The 17576-nt window shown below is 42.3% G+C and overlaps 1 protein-coding gene across 1 annotated transcript in view; it reads right to left on the reverse strand.

Moving 5' to 3' along the window:
- LOC124796307 (cholinesterase 1-like) overlaps positions 1-17576 on the reverse strand; it is a 248441-nt gene that overhangs the window by 108530 nt on the left and 122335 nt on the right. Inside the window, exon 4 of the mRNA XM_047260433.1 lies at positions 11558-11720. Coding sequence (XP_047116389.1) covers positions 11558-11720 — 163 coding nt within the window. The remainder of the gene's footprint in view (positions 1-11557; positions 11721-17576) is intronic.

The raw sequence follows: 17576 nt of genomic DNA on the forward strand, positions 1-17576 counted from the left end.
CTTTTATGAACCAAAAAAATTCAAGTATCTCTGTGTAGTGACATCAGCTGATTGAGATGTGATATTTTGGTGAGCACAAATGACCATGCTCTATCTTAGTACTCTGTAACATATGTAAATAACAGCAGCCACTTATTGGAGGTGCAGATGAGGTAGCTGTATGAGGAATGAAACAGAAGGTATACCGATTTTAATGAAGAGAGGAAAATCAGATATCAGTTTGATGTAAGGCATGACGCGAGATAGTATGGACTGCATGGGTGGCAGTGCCGAACAATTTTGGAGGGAACCGAGTTGAGTGTCAGCACTGGGGCGCAGTGACTTGCACAATCAAGGAGATAGAGTAACACAACCACAGAAGAGCTGGGTAAAAAGAAATGCAATATCTGTAAGTGGATGGCCTTTCACAATAGGAAAGGTGGACTGCTCCTACCAGTGTGCTCTAGCAAAGACAAAATATTTCTATTGGTAAAAATTATAATTATAATTCTGCAGTTTGAGGGCTAGGAAGTCAGTAAGAATGAGTTAAGCATTCGGTTTCGCAGTAAATATGGTGGCTCATGTCACAACAGTACAGAGAGATGGAAGGGCGGCAGGAATGCCATTGTTAGGACTTGGAGCTCTGGCAGCTAAAGGGAAGGATGGGCATCATGTCGCTAGTTCAAATCTTATAAATAAGCTTTGCAGAATCAAGAGTGTGTGAAGTAACTTGTCCTAGGCTGTGCAGTTTTATAACTTTGAATTAAAGTTTGATTTGGATTGTGACAATGACCATCATAGACAAATGTAGTTCACTTCACAAAGCTTATTCTGCACAATAACATGGATGCTATCACACACGGCAATGCAGCTGCTGTGCCTGCTGCTGATGGTGTACTTCTCTTCTGTGGTCAAGCAGCAGTTGATGATAACCTGTTGGTTACAATCACTACTAATTTGAATTGTGGGACTTCACTGGGCTGTAACTGCGTAGTTCTGTGTTGTTCCTTTGGGAAAGGTCCTGGCATTGTGTAGGGAAGACCTGTATGGCAAAAAGATCATTATTCTCATGACAGTGTAATTGGGATTGACCAAGCTGTGTCAAGATTCATTACAAATCTGAACCAGATGGGAGGTTGCACCAGTGGCAAACCATCACAGGGAGGGGCATAACCACATGTCCACCATCATAGTTGATTCTGAGTCACACAGTATGGAAGCGGTGGTGTTTGGAAAACTTTGTAAGAAGATTTTGTAGAGACCAACATTCCTCAAGAATATATCACATTGTTATAATTGAATTTTCCCTATTTAACATGTTACAACACAGAAAACAATTATGGTACGGGGACAAAACTTGGTTGCCTTAATGTCAAGGACATGGGAAAGAGAAATAATGCAGAATCAATTCAATTGAAACACAGGGTGGTCCAGGGCCAGCCCTCATCAACTTCAATTATATCATTACATACCAGTACCATTACTGCTACAAATGCAGCTCAATATGGCACCCCTCAGTCTCCAAAAGAATCTGAAAGCACAGGATTTCATTCCGCTCAGCAGAATGAAACATGTCCATACGTATGCTCGCTATCTCTCTTGATATGCTGCACTTCAGATCAGCACACATGTCAATGTTCCCCTGGTAAACCCTGTCATTCAGGTAGCCCCACAACCAGAAATCACAGGGAGTGAGATCAAGTGATCATGCTGGCCAAGCATCACAAGTGATACGCGGTGGGACCCTATCTCGCATGAAAACTGTTGAATTCAATGAATCTGTCTCCTGTAGGGCAGGTATGACATGCTGGTGAAGCACATCACACTAATGCTGGCCAGTCACACTGTGCATCTTTTGTCCTTGTGTGCCAACCTTTTCACAAAAGAATGAGCAAATGATGAACATAGCCATGAAGCCACATCATATGGTGACACATTCACCAAACAGAGGAACTTCATGCCCAGTGACTGGGGGTGAAGATCCTCACACTCGGCAATTCTGTGTGTTCACCTTGCCTGTCAGAGAACAATGAGCTTCATCTGTCCACAGGATGGTCCAGGGCCAGCCCTCATCAACTTCAATCCTTGTGAGAAATTGGAGATTGAAGTCAACATGTCGTTGTGCATCCTGTGGTGCAAGCTGACGTATGATATGGATCTTGTACAGATACCACTTTAGAATGGTTGATATCACCTTCCTTACAGTGGACCATGGGATGTTCAACTGTCATAAAAACAGCACGCACACAGCCTGATAATCAGGAATTGCATGCAGTGTTGTGTGCAACAGCGATTTCATCAACCACCTGTGGTTCAACTAGTCGTCAGCCTCTTCCCCAGAGCAACACCCAGTTCTCGAGTTGATCTGAACTACTTCATCATGCTCCACACAGCAGGTGGAGAAAGAGGACCCTTCTGTAATCCTTTCCACTGGCATTATTCTCGAAGTGCAGCTACAACATTACTGTTGTTTTGATAATAGAATTTCACCAATAATGCCCTGCTCCTTTTGTTCAAGGTCATGTTGACACATCAACAAGTTCACTGCAACTGGTCAGGTTTGTGAGACTATGAATTATGATGACTGATCACAGCACCTAGTGGCCATAGTTGGAGCTGGATGATGGTGCTGTGATGCATGGAAATCATGCACCCCATACTCTGGATATTAATGCTACCAAGTTCAGTACTTGTGTGGAATTAGTTTCAGTGTTATAATGTGTTAAATAGAACATGTTTAATTATAGCCACCAAGTACTTGATTTTTACCAGAACTTTAGTATTTTCTTTAGTAGTGGCAAACCTTTATTCCCACATGTTAGTTTTATGCCTTTATACAGAGAGAGAATTCACAGGGTAGCAAATAACGCATGACTGTATGCACTGCAGGTAAGAGCAGGTAAGTCACAGGTTGAGAAAGTACAGAGGCTGACCATACTGCTAATGTGCTAGTAAATCTTAGACAGGATCTGCCACACACTCCTGTAAAGCTATTGCTTACCATACCAGTCAATCACTGTGGTCCAGATGCACTGTTGCGTAGGGATCGTCTGATTGCTTCTCCTGTTGAAATGCCAGTGTAAGAATCAATGTACTCCATCTGTCTGTGTCTAAAGTAAGTTCCATGTGGAAGTGTGAGAACTTTTTCTAAATGTTTGCACAGCACATATCTGAGGTAGGATGTGGGTTCAGCCTCATATTCACCTAGTGGGATGTGGAAAACAGCCTAAACCTACATCAAGGCTGGCCAACACACCAGCCCACATCAACCACTGTGGCAACACTGCCCAGATCATGCTTGTAATCACAAGCATCTTCTGATGAGGCCATGCCAGACTTCTGCATATTAGCCAGCTGTTGTGACTCGCCAATCATTCAAAGCGCCGCCGCACAATTACGCGCGTCCTCTACGTGCGGCGCTGTCTGCCAGCCATGCAGCAGCTGCGCCACCTAAGCGGCCAGCCGAGCAGCGGCCGCTAGACTGGGATGTTAACATGTGCACATGTCTTGCTTGTCAACTTACTCTGTGACTCATATGTGTTGTGTCATTCTGAAATATATGTGTTAAACTTGACATTATAACAATTGGCGATGAGGTAGTGGATTTTTCCTTTTCACTGTTGACCCACAGGTTTCCATGGCTACTGTCGAGCAACTATTGCAAAGTCTCCTTGAACAGCAAACGCTTCTAACAGCGGCGATTCGCAATTTCGACACGGCGTCAAATGCGGGGCGTTTCTCGTCGTTGGCTGTACCTCCTTTTCCTCCTTACGACAAGATGGCAGAAGACTGGTCTGATTATGAAAAACATCTTCGACAGCACTTCTTGGCATTTCATGTCATGGATGAACAACCATGTAAGTCTCTGTTCCTTTACTGGATTTCACTTCAAATGTATCGGTTGTTGTCGCAATTGGCTCCTTTGAAGGATCCTGCATCTTTGTCCTTTGCTGAAATGTGCTCACTCCTGTCTGTCTTTTTTCAAAAGCAAACGCATGTGGTAGCCTCTCGTGTTGTCTTTTATTGTTGTCAAAAACAGCCGCCTCAATCCTATCGTGCTTGGGCTGCTGAACTTCACGGTCTCAGTCGAAAGTGTCAATTTGTTACTGACATTAACAAAGAATCCTATGCCGATTCCATGGTACGGGATGCTATTATCCAGTCGGCACCTGACAAAGAAGTTCGGCAATGTGCTCTTCAGTTGGAAAATCCGACTCTAGATGAAGTTCTCTCCATTGCGCAGTCTTTTGAAATTTCTCACGCCGCTGGGGCGCAAATAGAGGCGTGGGGTGATGTCGGAGAAATACAACCTCTGTGCGCTGTTGATGACGCGTGTGGCGCATCCCCGCCAGCTGACGTGGCCGCAGTGCGCTCCCACGTGCAGCCTCGGCCTAACCGTAAACAACCCACTAAGAAACTGCAGCAAAACCCCTGGCAACTTCCTTCATGTCCGCGGTGTTTTACGAAACATTCACGCGAGGATTGTCCCTAACATTGGGCCGTGTGTCACAAATGCAAAAAGAAAGGTCATGAGTCATCTGTTTGAAAATCTGACCGCATACCTGGTCATGAACATGACGCTGATTCTGCTTCTGTGTTGTCTGTCAATTGCACTTCTTCCCTTTCAGGGAAGTTATTCCTCAATGTCCAAATCCTTGGTCGAAATGTTCGCATGCAGGTGGATACCAGTTCTGCTGCCACTATAATTAATTCTCAGGTGTATCTTTAGTTGGGTTCTCCACTCCTGTCACTTTTCATTCAGCAATTACAGACACACAATAAACAGAAGATTTCTCTCTTGGGACAATTTAATGCTGACGTATCTTACAAATCCGTCGTTCGCACTGTTCCCATATTTGTGGTCGACCAGAGTAACGCAGAAAATCTTTTTGGTTTCAATGCCTTTCACGTTTTTGGGTTCTCCATAGATGACTCTGTCAATATCGTCTCTGATGCTATTCCTTATGCTCAATTTGCTTCCTTGTCGACGACATTTTCGTCCCTTTTTTCTCCTGGGTTAGGCCGTGCAAACGACTTTGAAGCTCATATCACGCTCAAACCCACTGCTTGGCCTAAGTTTTTTCGGGCTCGTCCCATTCCTGTGGCCCTTCGAGATCGGGTAAAATGGGAGCTGGATCGTCTCACTACTTCAGGGGTCTTGCTTCCTGTCACTTCCAGTGAGTGGTCTTCTCCTGTCGTTCTCGTTGCTAAGCCAAATGGTGTTATCCTCCTTTCCACTGACAATGCTTCGCCGCGTGTTGTGGTACCTGCGTCTTTGCATGCTTCGGTCTTGCGCCTCCTTCACCAATGGCACTGGGGTGTGTCTCGCACAAAAAATCTGGCGTGCTGTCATGTGTACTGGCCTGGCATCGACTCTGAAATAGCACACATGGTCACTGCCCGCAGCCCTTGTGCGTCACAGGCCGCTGCCCCGAAGTCATCTTTGTCATCGTGGCCTTCACCTGAGAAGCCCTGGGAGCGCATTCATGCTGACTTTGCGGGACCCTTTTTAGGTACTTATTGGCTCCTTGTAATTGATGTCTACTCTAACTTTCCTTTCATTGTCCGTTGCACGTCGCCTACCACCGCGACAACCACAAGTGCTCTCGCCCGCATTTTTTCTTTGGAAGACCTCCCCTCTACTCTTGTTACTGATAATGGTCCGCAATTTGCCTCTTCTGAATTTGTGGATTTTTGTGCTCGTCACGGCGTTATGCATGTCACGGCCCCGCCATTCCATCCACAATCAAACGGTGAGGCTGAACGACTGGTCCACACTTTTAAGGCTCAGATGCAGAAACTTCTGACTTCTTCTGCTACTGATGATGCGCTTCTCCAGTTTCTGGCGTCTTACCATTTCACCCCCATGGGCGACCACAGCCTGGCTGAGCTCTCACGTGGCCGACAGCCCTGCACACTACTTCATCTTCTGCGGCCTTCCACCTCACGGCCGCGGGTGCCTTCACTTGGCCAGTTCACCACCGACGACCTCATCTGGGTATGGGGATATGGCAGGCGGCCAAAATGGAGCCCGGGCCACTTCTTACAACACCGTGGCCGACGCCTGTATGAAATCCAGATGGACACGGGTGTTGCAGTGCGTCATTCGGACCAGCTTCGGCCTCGTGTGCCGGCAACGCCTGTTCCGAATGCCACTACACCACCTTCGGCTCTACCTGACGCTCGGGATCTTGGCATATCTCAATACTCACAACGCAGCCCTCTCACCATCATCGCGATGCCAGCACAAGACCGGATGCCACCAGGAGACATGCCCATGCAGAGCCAATCTACTCGCCTCCTCCTCCAACGGACGCCGACACATCACCCATGTGTCCTGTTATATCAACTGGACTTGCCACAATGGGCAGATTGGTGCATGGGGCCCCAGCAGATTCGACCCCTACGTCTCTTGTCATCTCGAGCCATTATCATTGGGGACACTTCCGTCCGTACGGAAAGCCTCCTCCTCTAGACTTTACAGTGAGTCAAACAATGCCTATGGATGTTAGCCATCTCCAGGACACCTCCATCAGGACCAGTGCAACAATTTCAAAGGGGGGAAAAGTGTTGTGACTCGCCGATCATTCAAAGCGCCGCTGCGCAATTATGCGCATCCTCTACGTGCGGCGCTGTCTGCCAGCCATGCAGCTGCTGCGCCACCTAAGTGGCCAGCCGAGCAGCGGCCGCTAGACTGGGACTCAGTGCTCATTTGAATGTTAATGTGTGCACATGTCTTGCTTGTCAACTTACTCTGTATCTTATATGTGTTGTGTCATTCTGAAATATATGTGTTCAACTTGATGTTATAACACCAGCCCAGGTCCAGTCTGAGTAAGCTGTAATTTGATCTGTGAAGTGTGTGCCAATAAATGTATCAGTTTCTTGTGTTTACATTCTGAACTCCAGTTGTTACTGGAGGAACTCTGATACAGAATAAACAGGACTTGGCTTCAATTTGTTGCTCTGTGATAGCTTGTACTGTTCCAAACCAGATCACAAATTATCAAATAAGTTGGGGAGAGTCCCCACTGGTTTCATATGCAGCTCAAGTTTAAAAAACTCTGATAATCGAATTACAAAAGCCTCACTAAATGGTACAACTGCCTACAATGTCATACTTGAAGGAGGAGAAGCAGTTCCATTACTAAAATCCAACAATAACAGCCAAGAGAGTAGTACCTGGCCAAATGTAAGTTTAAATTACAAGAAAACAACACTGTCTCACACAGTCACAAATAATGGTTCAGTAAGATTACTTGCAAAGAATTTAATGGAAGGGGAGGGGGTGGGGTGATGAAAAACATTTACAGAGCACATGATCCAAAACAGAATATTAATGAAACTCCTTGGCAGATTAAAACTGTGTGCTGGGCCAAGTTTCAAGCTTGGGTCCTTTGCTTTTGTGAGCAAGAGCTCTACCAATGCAGCTACAAAATCATGACTTCACGACCTGCCCTCGCAGCTTTATTTCTGTGAGTAGCTCAGTCATACTTTCCAAACTTCACAGAAGTTCTCCTGTGAAACTAGTAGGACTAGCAGACGTGGAAGAAAGGATATTGCAGAGAAATGGCTCAGCCACAGCATGGGGGATGTTTCCAGAATGAATTTCAGCCTCAGGCTATGACTAAACCATGTTTCTGCAAAGTTATTTCTTTCAGGAATGCTAGTTCTGCAAGTTTCACAAGAGAACTTCTGTGAAGTTTGGAAACTAAGAGATGAGTTACTGGTGGAAGTAAATCTGTGAGGGTGGGTCATGAGTCATTCTGGGGTAACTCAGTCAGCAGAGCACCTGCCCACAAAAGGCAAAGGTCCTGAGTTTGAGTTTTAACCTGCCAGGAAATTTCATATCAGTGCACACTCTGCTGCAGAGTGGAAATTTCACTCCTGCATATTGATTCTGGAAACAAATTACTATAATGCTACCTGTTGCTTTCTCTCAATGAAATTAATTTCTACAATTATGTATAATCACATAAGGAAATAAAACTTTTCCTACCAAGTGGCAGAAGACACTTGTACTACACTGAAGAAGTGGCTCCCTTAATTCTCAAGTAGTTCCATTTGCTCCATCACTTTCATATTTTTAATGAGTTCCACAACCTAGGGTTTATGTGAGCAGACAGTTTTAACTTAAGACAGACATGCTTGAATCTAAACATAAATGGAGGAAAATGGAGACTATCACCTGCAAACAAATTGTTGTACATCAAAGAGAAGACTTATTGAAACTACATTAAAAACAAATTCTAAAAACCAAGTACTACACACAAGATTTTTAATAAAAAAAAATGGCAGGAGAGAAATCCAATAATGAAATAAAAAGCCTGGGGTTTCATATCACAGGGTAGGAGAAAGGAGAAGTGGACAAAATAATAGGTCAGTGAAAAATCAATGTTCAGTTACAGTGCCTAATAACAACCAATACGATCCTATGTGAAGGATATAAGGGGAACTGGGCCATTTTTTCAACAATGCAAGAAGGTGTCTAACAGCATTTCAACAATCTGAATGTGACTTGTGGTAAAGGCATGACTGGGATAACTTGTTTGGGAACCAAACACTTTGTTTCTAACAAACAGGACTCCACTCCAATCTTAGATAAACAAATGCTATGAGAAATGGAAGGAATCATTTCCTTACCCCATATGGTAAGCAACTCTCTACCGTTAATGGCAACAGACATTCATGTCCTTTGGGGAACTGACTGATGTATGATCTGAAGCAAATTGGAGATATCTGGCCAACTACATCCCAACACTCAACTTCTTCTTCTTCTTCTTTGCATTACCAATTTATCTAGAGTAAATGAATATGTTTTCTTAATCTGTTATAATACCAACTACCAATTTTGCCTGATTATAAGACAAGGCTTTTTCCCAAAATTGTCATTAAAAAATATGGGGTCATCTTATATTCACAGATTAAACTACTGCTGCTGAGGTCAATGTTTTTACATTTTTTAATAGATTAATATATGACTTGTCCTACATTTATAGATGAAGCCTTGGCTACAAGGGTTTCATAAAAATTTATTTTGAACAATCCCGAAGGGTAGGGCATATCAAACAATTCTTGCATTTGAATATTTCGAGATTTCCCTACACGCTGAAGTACTCAATACAGAATCAGCCTTCATTGAACAATCACATGATATTAGACTAGTGCAAGGGACATGTGAGAGGGACACAGTCTATGTGAGAAACTATGAACTAGCTGCTACAACAATCTAACAATCTACTTAAAAATTGACAATTTTGAGAAACACAGGATGAAATAACATTAAATTCAATCAACTTGCAAACTTTTTTGTATCTGAACAGCCTTGCAATAAAAGTTCTCATAAATATATGGATACTGTGCACATACATTTACTCTGCTTTTTAAGTAAAGATAACTTCAAAGGCAAAAATCTTGTGCTTCAAAAAACATTACTTGATTCTGAACCAATGTCAATATTTTATTTGGTTATGAGAAAGTAATGATTTACCAAGGTGATGTAAATGAGAATTTTGGTCTCTGTGCACGAATTAGAATACTGGAGAAAATTGTTACCAGCTTTTTAATCGGATTTAGAACAAGATTATGGCTCTCAGATGAAATGAGACGAAAAATTAACCCAGAATGAAACGTTTAACAAATGAAAAAAATGATACTAAACAAACTGTGATTGTTGTCATAATAACAAAATACAACAAAAAGACCCATTCTGGAGATAGTACCAACAGACGCCACTACATTGCAGGATGGGTGAAAGTTTAAGAATTGGACTGAATAGTGATTGCTATTTTTTATTTCTGTATTAGTTGCTGTTGTTCATATGACCTGCACCCTAGAAGATAGCACTGTCTATGTTTCACTGTTTCTCAAGCACAGCAATAGAGAAAGTTGGAAGGGGAACAGTACCCAGCAGGGTTGAGAACTACAATGAGTTCAGGGAAGGGAGTGTTGAACAGGAAGAAATTTCGTCATGCACCCAATGATGGATAGGTATTCTGTGTACACTGGCTTTTTATGAACACCTAACATGTTTAAACTGCAGTTTTCCTGAACCTGTTTGCACTCAGAATCAAACTGACTTTAAAATTGAACAAATACTCACTAATAACATACATGTTTGCAGGCAGCACTGAAATTCTAGATGTGCACCAGTGGTGTACTTACATGTTTTATGCAGCAGTGTTGTCGACACTCACCGGGAGGTATGAAATGAACAATTGAGGTTGTGTCAGCTGCTGGCCCAATGAGAGAACAGTGGGCAGATGATGTGTTTGGAAGCAAGTGTCATTGTAACATTATCATGTCAGGATATAAGCAAAATCAGCTGTGTGTTCAGAGAAAAACAGCTGTGTTCTCATATCCCACAGTAACCACAACCTCAGAAATAACAACATATTCAGAAGAAACACCCAAATATTTGTGACAATGGACAAATAAGATTCACAGTTTTCCTTTTAAGGATGATGCCCATGATGATGATGATGACTGAAAATACATATACCACAGATGACAGGCTAAGTAAACAAAAAAGACAGTGGAGGTAAAAATTAATGTAAACAATTTCTTTTTATTTATGTTATTTCTCCATGTATTATCAAAATGTATGCAATAAAAAAAAATAATATAAATTTAGAAGAGGTGTAATGTTAACTTTTTAGGTAGATCCCTTACATGAATAAAAGTTTGTAATTTTGATTAGTCAGAATGTGTTAAATTCTCAAAGAGCCTCAAAAAAAAAAGGTCAGTCATCTTATATTCAGGGTGGTCTTATGTTCAGGTAAATATGCAAAGAATTTTTCTTTCTTTTCGATATTAAAGAAGAACAGATGTAGTTCTGGGGGGGCAGTGCCGCATAGCCCTTACCCCATCCGCTCCCCACCCCAACCCTCCCTCACCCCAACCCCACATCTTCCCCACCCCCTGGACTGAAATTCATTGTTTTAAGGGGGGAAATTAGACAGTCTAGAGGAAAACCTAAAATTTCAAATAGATGACACAGCAAGTAAGCAAATATATCTTGAAAGCAAAAGGCTGATATTACATTACAGCACAACAAATAAATGAACACAGAAAGCTGAATGCTATAACACATTACTTATTTTGTTAATACACTGGTGGTTTTTTTTCCAGGAGGCTGAAAATACTGTTAATGAAATTTTATGGCAGAGACTTATTACCAAAATTTTATCATAAAGTGCCTATCAAAGAAAAGTAGTTATCTGACAGCTTTTCTACAGTTAGTTCTATTTTAGAAGCTGCCAGAAGATGACACCCCTTCTGTAACATTCATTTCTATTAGTCTGCATCAGGCTCTGACACTTGTATTTACATAATGCACATATAAAAATCAAAATGATGTTTTCCTTTCTCATTTATGAATGGACATAGTATATGAATCTTCAGTTTCTTATATTCTGTTCAATTGAATAGAATATATGGCAAAATCATCTAGAGTTTTTAATCAACAACAAGCATTGTTCTAGTAATAACAATCTTAGCTACGTATTTTTCTCTAATCTGAATAACATGCCTTACAGTACAGAAAGAAGTTAATGTTAACTGCATCTCTAAAGCTCACCAATTGCTGCCAACCTGTAGTTGATTGTCACAAGTATTACATCATCTACCTCCATAATGTAGTCTGGTGCATACATTAGATCATTTCCAGAACCAGATTTGAAAGATCCACCATGTATCCAAACTAAAACAGTGGCATCTTTATTAGCAGTTTCTTGAGGTAGCTATCAAGAGAAAAAAATCAGTCCAAAATAATGCTCACTTTTATTCTTTGAGGTTATAAAATTATTATTACTGAACTACAACACCATATGCATCTGGAATGGAGAGAAACCCTAACTTGTGGTACAATTGTAAGTATTCTCTAACACACATTTCATGTTGTTTGCAGATTATGTACATAGATAAAGATGTATGCTTTAGAAGAGCTGAACCTTCACGTCCACGAAATTAATGAAGGCATGCAGCATGATAATGATCTTATTCTGTATATTCTTGTCAGTACTTATATTCAGTAGGTGAAATTTCAGTGCTGCTGACAGGTATCCATAACTGCACATACACTATCCTAACTTTTGGAACTAATAGACCCTTGCTTGGGGGGAAGAGGAGTGTAGGATGGGGAACATTAAAAAGGCAGAGCAGGTCACTCAGACCATTGGATGCGAGGGTCCAACCTGTTATGAGGGCAAGCGGTGGCGAAGGTAAGTTGGGTGGGGTGCATTAGAGAGAGTAGGAGGTCAAAGATAGCACATTGGTAACCACTGTGTCAGCTTAAGTCCAGAAATGTTGAGGAGTAAAATATTGACTAAAAGGATGGGAAAAAAAATATTGGAATTAAAAACTAGAGGTAAAATACGGGGTGCTGAGATGGTGTTTCCATTTCCTTTGTGTGAACAAAAATACTAGCTGCACATTCAGTACACGTTGAGAGTTTAGCGCATAACACGTATGTCTGGATGTCTGTGGCTACACAAAGAATGAATGCAGCAAAACATTTCAAGTCCATGAACAAGGCCTAATCTGCCACTCTGCTATGAAAAATCCAGCCAGAGTCAACCAACAAACATGGTCCAGAAAAACTGAATAATGGAACAGGCTTATACCTGGTTTGTACCAAACAGCTTAACTTTCAATTTTATAAAGACATATATTATGCATTTTCCAGCAAATAAAAGTGACTTACAGGTACCAGAAGTAGTGATCAAGGAGCACTCCATGTATGAAGGTCCTAAGCACCCATATGGACAATAACCAGAAGTGGTACCAACACTTGGATAGGCTACCCAAAAAGCTTTGTTCTACCTGCTTTTCTTTTTGAAACCTCTCTGATAATGTTGACTACTAAATTAGATTCCTAGTGTACTTTGTATTCTTCCACTCAATATGGACATGATGGAATAGAATTCATTGTGAATAGGAAGGCAGGACTGATAGTGAGTTACTGTGAACAGTTCAATGATAAGGTTGTTCTCTTCAGAATTGAAACCAAACAACAATAACAATAATTCAATATATGCTAAAGTTGCTATCAGAGGATGAAGAGGTGGAGAAACTACATGAGGATATCAAACAGGTAATTCATTACATAAATGGACAGGAAAATCTAATAGTCATGGATGTCTGGAATGTGGTTGTAGGAAAGGGAGTAGAAGAAAGGGTTATGGAAGAGTATGGAATTGCTTGTAGGAATGAGAGAGTTGGAAGACTAATTGAGGTCTGCATCAAATATCAGTAAGGAATAGCAAACACTTTGTTCAAGAATCACAAGAGAAGGAGGTATACTTGGAAGATGCCAGGGGATACAGGAAGATTCCATTTAGATTACATTATGGCCAGGCAGATATTCTGAAATCAGATATTGGATTATGAAGCACACCCAAGAACAAATATAGACTCAGACCACAATTTAGTAAAGATTAAGAGTAGGCTGGAGTTCAAAAGACTAGACAGGAAGAATGAATGCACATAGAATGAGTTATGGAAATACTATGGAAGGAAGAGATGAGCATGAAGTTCTCTGAGGCTGTAAATACTGCAATAGTGAACAGCTCAGTAGGCAGTTCAGTGGAAGAGGGAGGGACATATCTAAAATTGGTAGTCACAGAAGTGGGAAAAAATTTAGGTACAAGGAAGTTAACTGCGAAGAAACCATGAATAACAGAAGAAACACTTCAGTTGATCGACAAAAGAAGGAAGTATAAAAATATTAAAAGAAATTCAAGAATGCAGAAATACAAGTCACTTAGGAATGAAATAAGCAGGAAGTGCAGAGGAAGTAAGGCAAAATGGCAGCATGAAAATTGTGAAGAAATGAAAAAAGAAATGATAGTCGGAAAGACTGACTCAGCATAAAGAAAAATCAAAACAAGTGTCAGTGAAATTAAAAGCCAGAGCAGTAACATTAATAGTGCAATGACAGATCCACTGTTAAATGCAGAGGAGTGAGTGGATAGGTGGAAAGAGTACACTGAAAGTCTCTATGAGGGGACACCTTGTCTGATGATGCAACAGAAGAAGAAACAGGAGGTGACAGGAATGACATAGAGGATCCAGAATTAGAATCATAGTTTAAAAGACCTATGAATGACTTAAGATCAAATAAGCCATATCAGATACTTAACATTCCATCAGAATTTCTAAAATCATTGGGGCAAGTAGCAACAAAATGACTAGTCATGCTAGTGTGTAGGATGTATGACTCTGACGGTGTACCAACTAACAACGGAAACTCCAGGTAGGAATATCAGCAATGTAGGAAGAGACAGACTGCTATTTACCATAAAGAAGACACATTAAGTTGTAAAAAAACACAATTAAAAGACACTTACATAAGCTTTTGCCCACAGCCTCCATCAGCAAAAGAGAAACACACACCATTTGTACACACAAGCAGCACACATGACCACCATCTCCAGTATCTTGGGCCGGAATGCAACTATCACTTGATATGGAAGCTGCACTCTGGAAGGAGTGGGGGGGTGGGGAAGGGATAGTAGTGTATGGGTGGGGAAAGAGATGAATGGTGTCTGGTGGAGTGTGCAGTGACTACAGTGCCAAGTGCAGCATCAGGAGGTTGCAGGGCAGGGAGGTGGGAAAAAAAGGAGCAAAAAAGGAGAGGAGTGAGGAAAGATGGGTGGGTGCCTTGGCAGAGGGCATCAAATAAACAGGGTTGGATATGAGAATAGGGAGGAGATGATAGGACAGAGGGAGTGGAAACTGTTGGGTGAAGGGTGAGGTGACAGAATGTTATCACAGTTTGAGGCCGGGATAATTACAGTAGTGCAGAATGTGCTGTAAGGATAACTCCTATTTGTGCAGTTCAGAAAAGCTGGTGATGGAGGGAAGAATCAAGATGGCTTGGGCAGTGAAGCAGCTATTGAAATCAAGTAAGACATGTCCAGCTGCATGTTGTGCCACAGTATGTTCTACTTTGCCCTTGGCCACAGTTTGACAGTGGCTGTTCATCCTGGTGGACAGCTGGTTGGTAGTCATACAGATATAAAAAGCAGTGCAATGTTTGCAGCAGAGGTGCTAAATGACATGGCTGCTTTCACAGGTGGTCCAGCCCCTGACAGAATAGGATAAACCTGTGATGACAGAACTTGAATAGGAAGTGCTGAGTGAGTGGATTGGTCGGGTCTTGCACCTGGGTCTTCCACAGGGATATGACCCTTGTGGAAAGGGGTTGTTAATGGGAGCAGCATAATTGTGGACTAGGATGTTGTGGAGGTTGACTGGGTGACAGAACACTCCTTTGTCAGGGGTAGGAAATATCTCGGATAGGATGTCCCTCATTTCAGGACATGATGATAGGTAATCAAAGCCCTGGCCTCCAGGGTGATAATGTGAGACAAAGAGGACGTTCCTTTGTGGCTGGTGCTTGAGGGTGGTGAGAGGACTGGGAGTGTGAAGTGAAATGGTATGGAGATCTGTTTGTGGACTAGGTCAGGGGAATAGTGGCTGTCTGTGAAGGCCTTTGTGAGACCTTCAGCATACTGAGCAAGGGGGTTCTTGTCACTGCAGATATACTGTCCCTGAGTAGCCAGGCTGTATGGGAGGGATTTGATGAAATGCAGGTAATGTTGGTGGTTGGTGAGTTTAATGTGGACAGAGGTGTGGATGGAGCCATTAGAAAGGAGGAGGCCAACATCTAGGAAAGTGGAGGGCCATGTGAAGTGGTTAGGAGAGAAGATGTCGAGGATGAAAGAAAAAAGATAGGGTGTCTTGGCTCTTAGTCCAGATTATGAAGATATCATTAATGAACCTGAACCAAACTAGTGTTTAGGGAGGCTAGGAAGGCCTCTCCTAGATGGCCCATAAAAAGGTTATCAGAGAAGGCTGCCATACAGGTGCCCATTGCTGTGCTGTGGATTTGTTTATATATTTTCCCTTCAAAGGAGAAGTAGTTGTGGGTTAGAATAAAGATAGTAAGAGGTAGAATGAGGTAGTGGGTTTGGAGTCTGAAGGACATTGGGAAAGGTAGTGTTCAACAGTGGTAAGACCATGGGCATTAGGGATGTTGGTGTACAGGAAGGTGGTATCAACAGTGACGAACAGGGATCCAGGAGGTAAAGAAGTGCGGATGGTGAGAGTCGGTGAAGGAAGTGGTCAGTGTCTTTGACATGGGAGGCTAGATTATGGGCAATTGGTTGGAGGTGTTGGTCAATGAGGACCAAAATTCTTTCAGTGGGGCCACAACAACCAGCCACAACAGGGTTCCAGGATTGTTAGGTTTGTGGATTTTGAGAAGCGTGTACAAGGTGGGTTTGTGGGGTGTCATAGGGTTGAGGAGGGAAATGGCTTCAGGGAAAGAGATTCTGGGAATGGCTTTACCACAGGCTTTAAGCAGGGATTGGAGCTTGCGTTGGGATTCTGGGATGGGATCATTCTGGCAGAGTTCATAGGTGGAGCAGTCAGATAACTGGCAGAGGCCATCATAACAACAGTGGTGGAACCTTTCATTACTGGTAGACGATTAGGTTAGGATTTGTTTTGAGGTTGTATATGGATATTACCTGTTCTATGAATCAAGAATCACAATGACTACCTGGCAGAAGGCCTCCACTAATTATCTCACTCCTCCCTCATAAACAGCTCCTCTCCTTTTTTGCTCCTTTTTCCCCACCTCCCTGCCCCACAACCTCCTGATGCTGCACTTGGCACTGTAGTCACTGCACACTCCACCAGACACCATTCATCTCTTTCCCCACCCATACACTACTATCCCTTCCCCACCCCCACTCCTTCCAGAATGCAGCTTCCATATCAAGTGATAGTTGCATTCCGCCCCAAGATACTGGAGCCGGCCGCGGTGGCCGAGCTGTTCTAGGCACTTCAGTCCAGAACCGCGCGACTGCTACAGTCACAGGTTTGAATCCTGCCTCGGGCATGGATGTGTGTGATGTCCTTACGTTGGTTATGTTTAAGTAGTTGTAAGTTATAGGGGACTGATGATCTCAGATGTTAAGTCCCGTAGTGCTCAGAGCCAAGATACTGGAGATGGTGGTCATGTGTCCTGCTTGTGTGTACAAATGGTGTGTGTTTCTCTTTTGCTGATGGAGGCTGTGGGCAAAAGCTTTATGTAAGTGTCTTTTAAATGTGCCTGCCTGCAACTTAACACGTCTTCTTCATAGTAAGAAGCAGTCTGTCTTTTCCTACATTGTTGATGTACCATCTGACTTCCAGAAAAACACCATCCCCATAATTCCAAAGACTGCAAGTGTGAGAATTATCACACATTCAGCTTAACAGCTCATGCATCTCAGTTACTAACAAAAAAACATACAGAAGAATGGAAAAGAAAACTCAGGATCTATTAGATGACAATCAGGTTGGCTTTAGGAAAGCTAAATGCACCTGAGAGGCAGCTCTGATGTTGCAGTTGATAACAGATGCAAGACTAAAGAAAAATCAAGACATGTTCATAGGATTTGTTGACCTGGAAAAAGTGTTCTACAACGTAAAATTGTTCCAGATGTTCAAAATTCTGAGAAAAATAGGGGTAAGCTACAGGGAAATTTGGATAATGCACAGTATATACAAAAACCAACAAGGACTAATCATATTGATAGACAAAG

Source organism: Schistocerca piceifrons, chromosome 4 (genome assembly GCF_021461385.2).
Source record: "Schistocerca piceifrons isolate TAMUIC-IGC-003096 chromosome 4, iqSchPice1.1, whole genome shotgun sequence".
NCBI classification, from domain to species: domain Eukaryota; kingdom Metazoa; phylum Arthropoda; class Insecta; order Orthoptera; family Acrididae; genus Schistocerca; species Schistocerca piceifrons.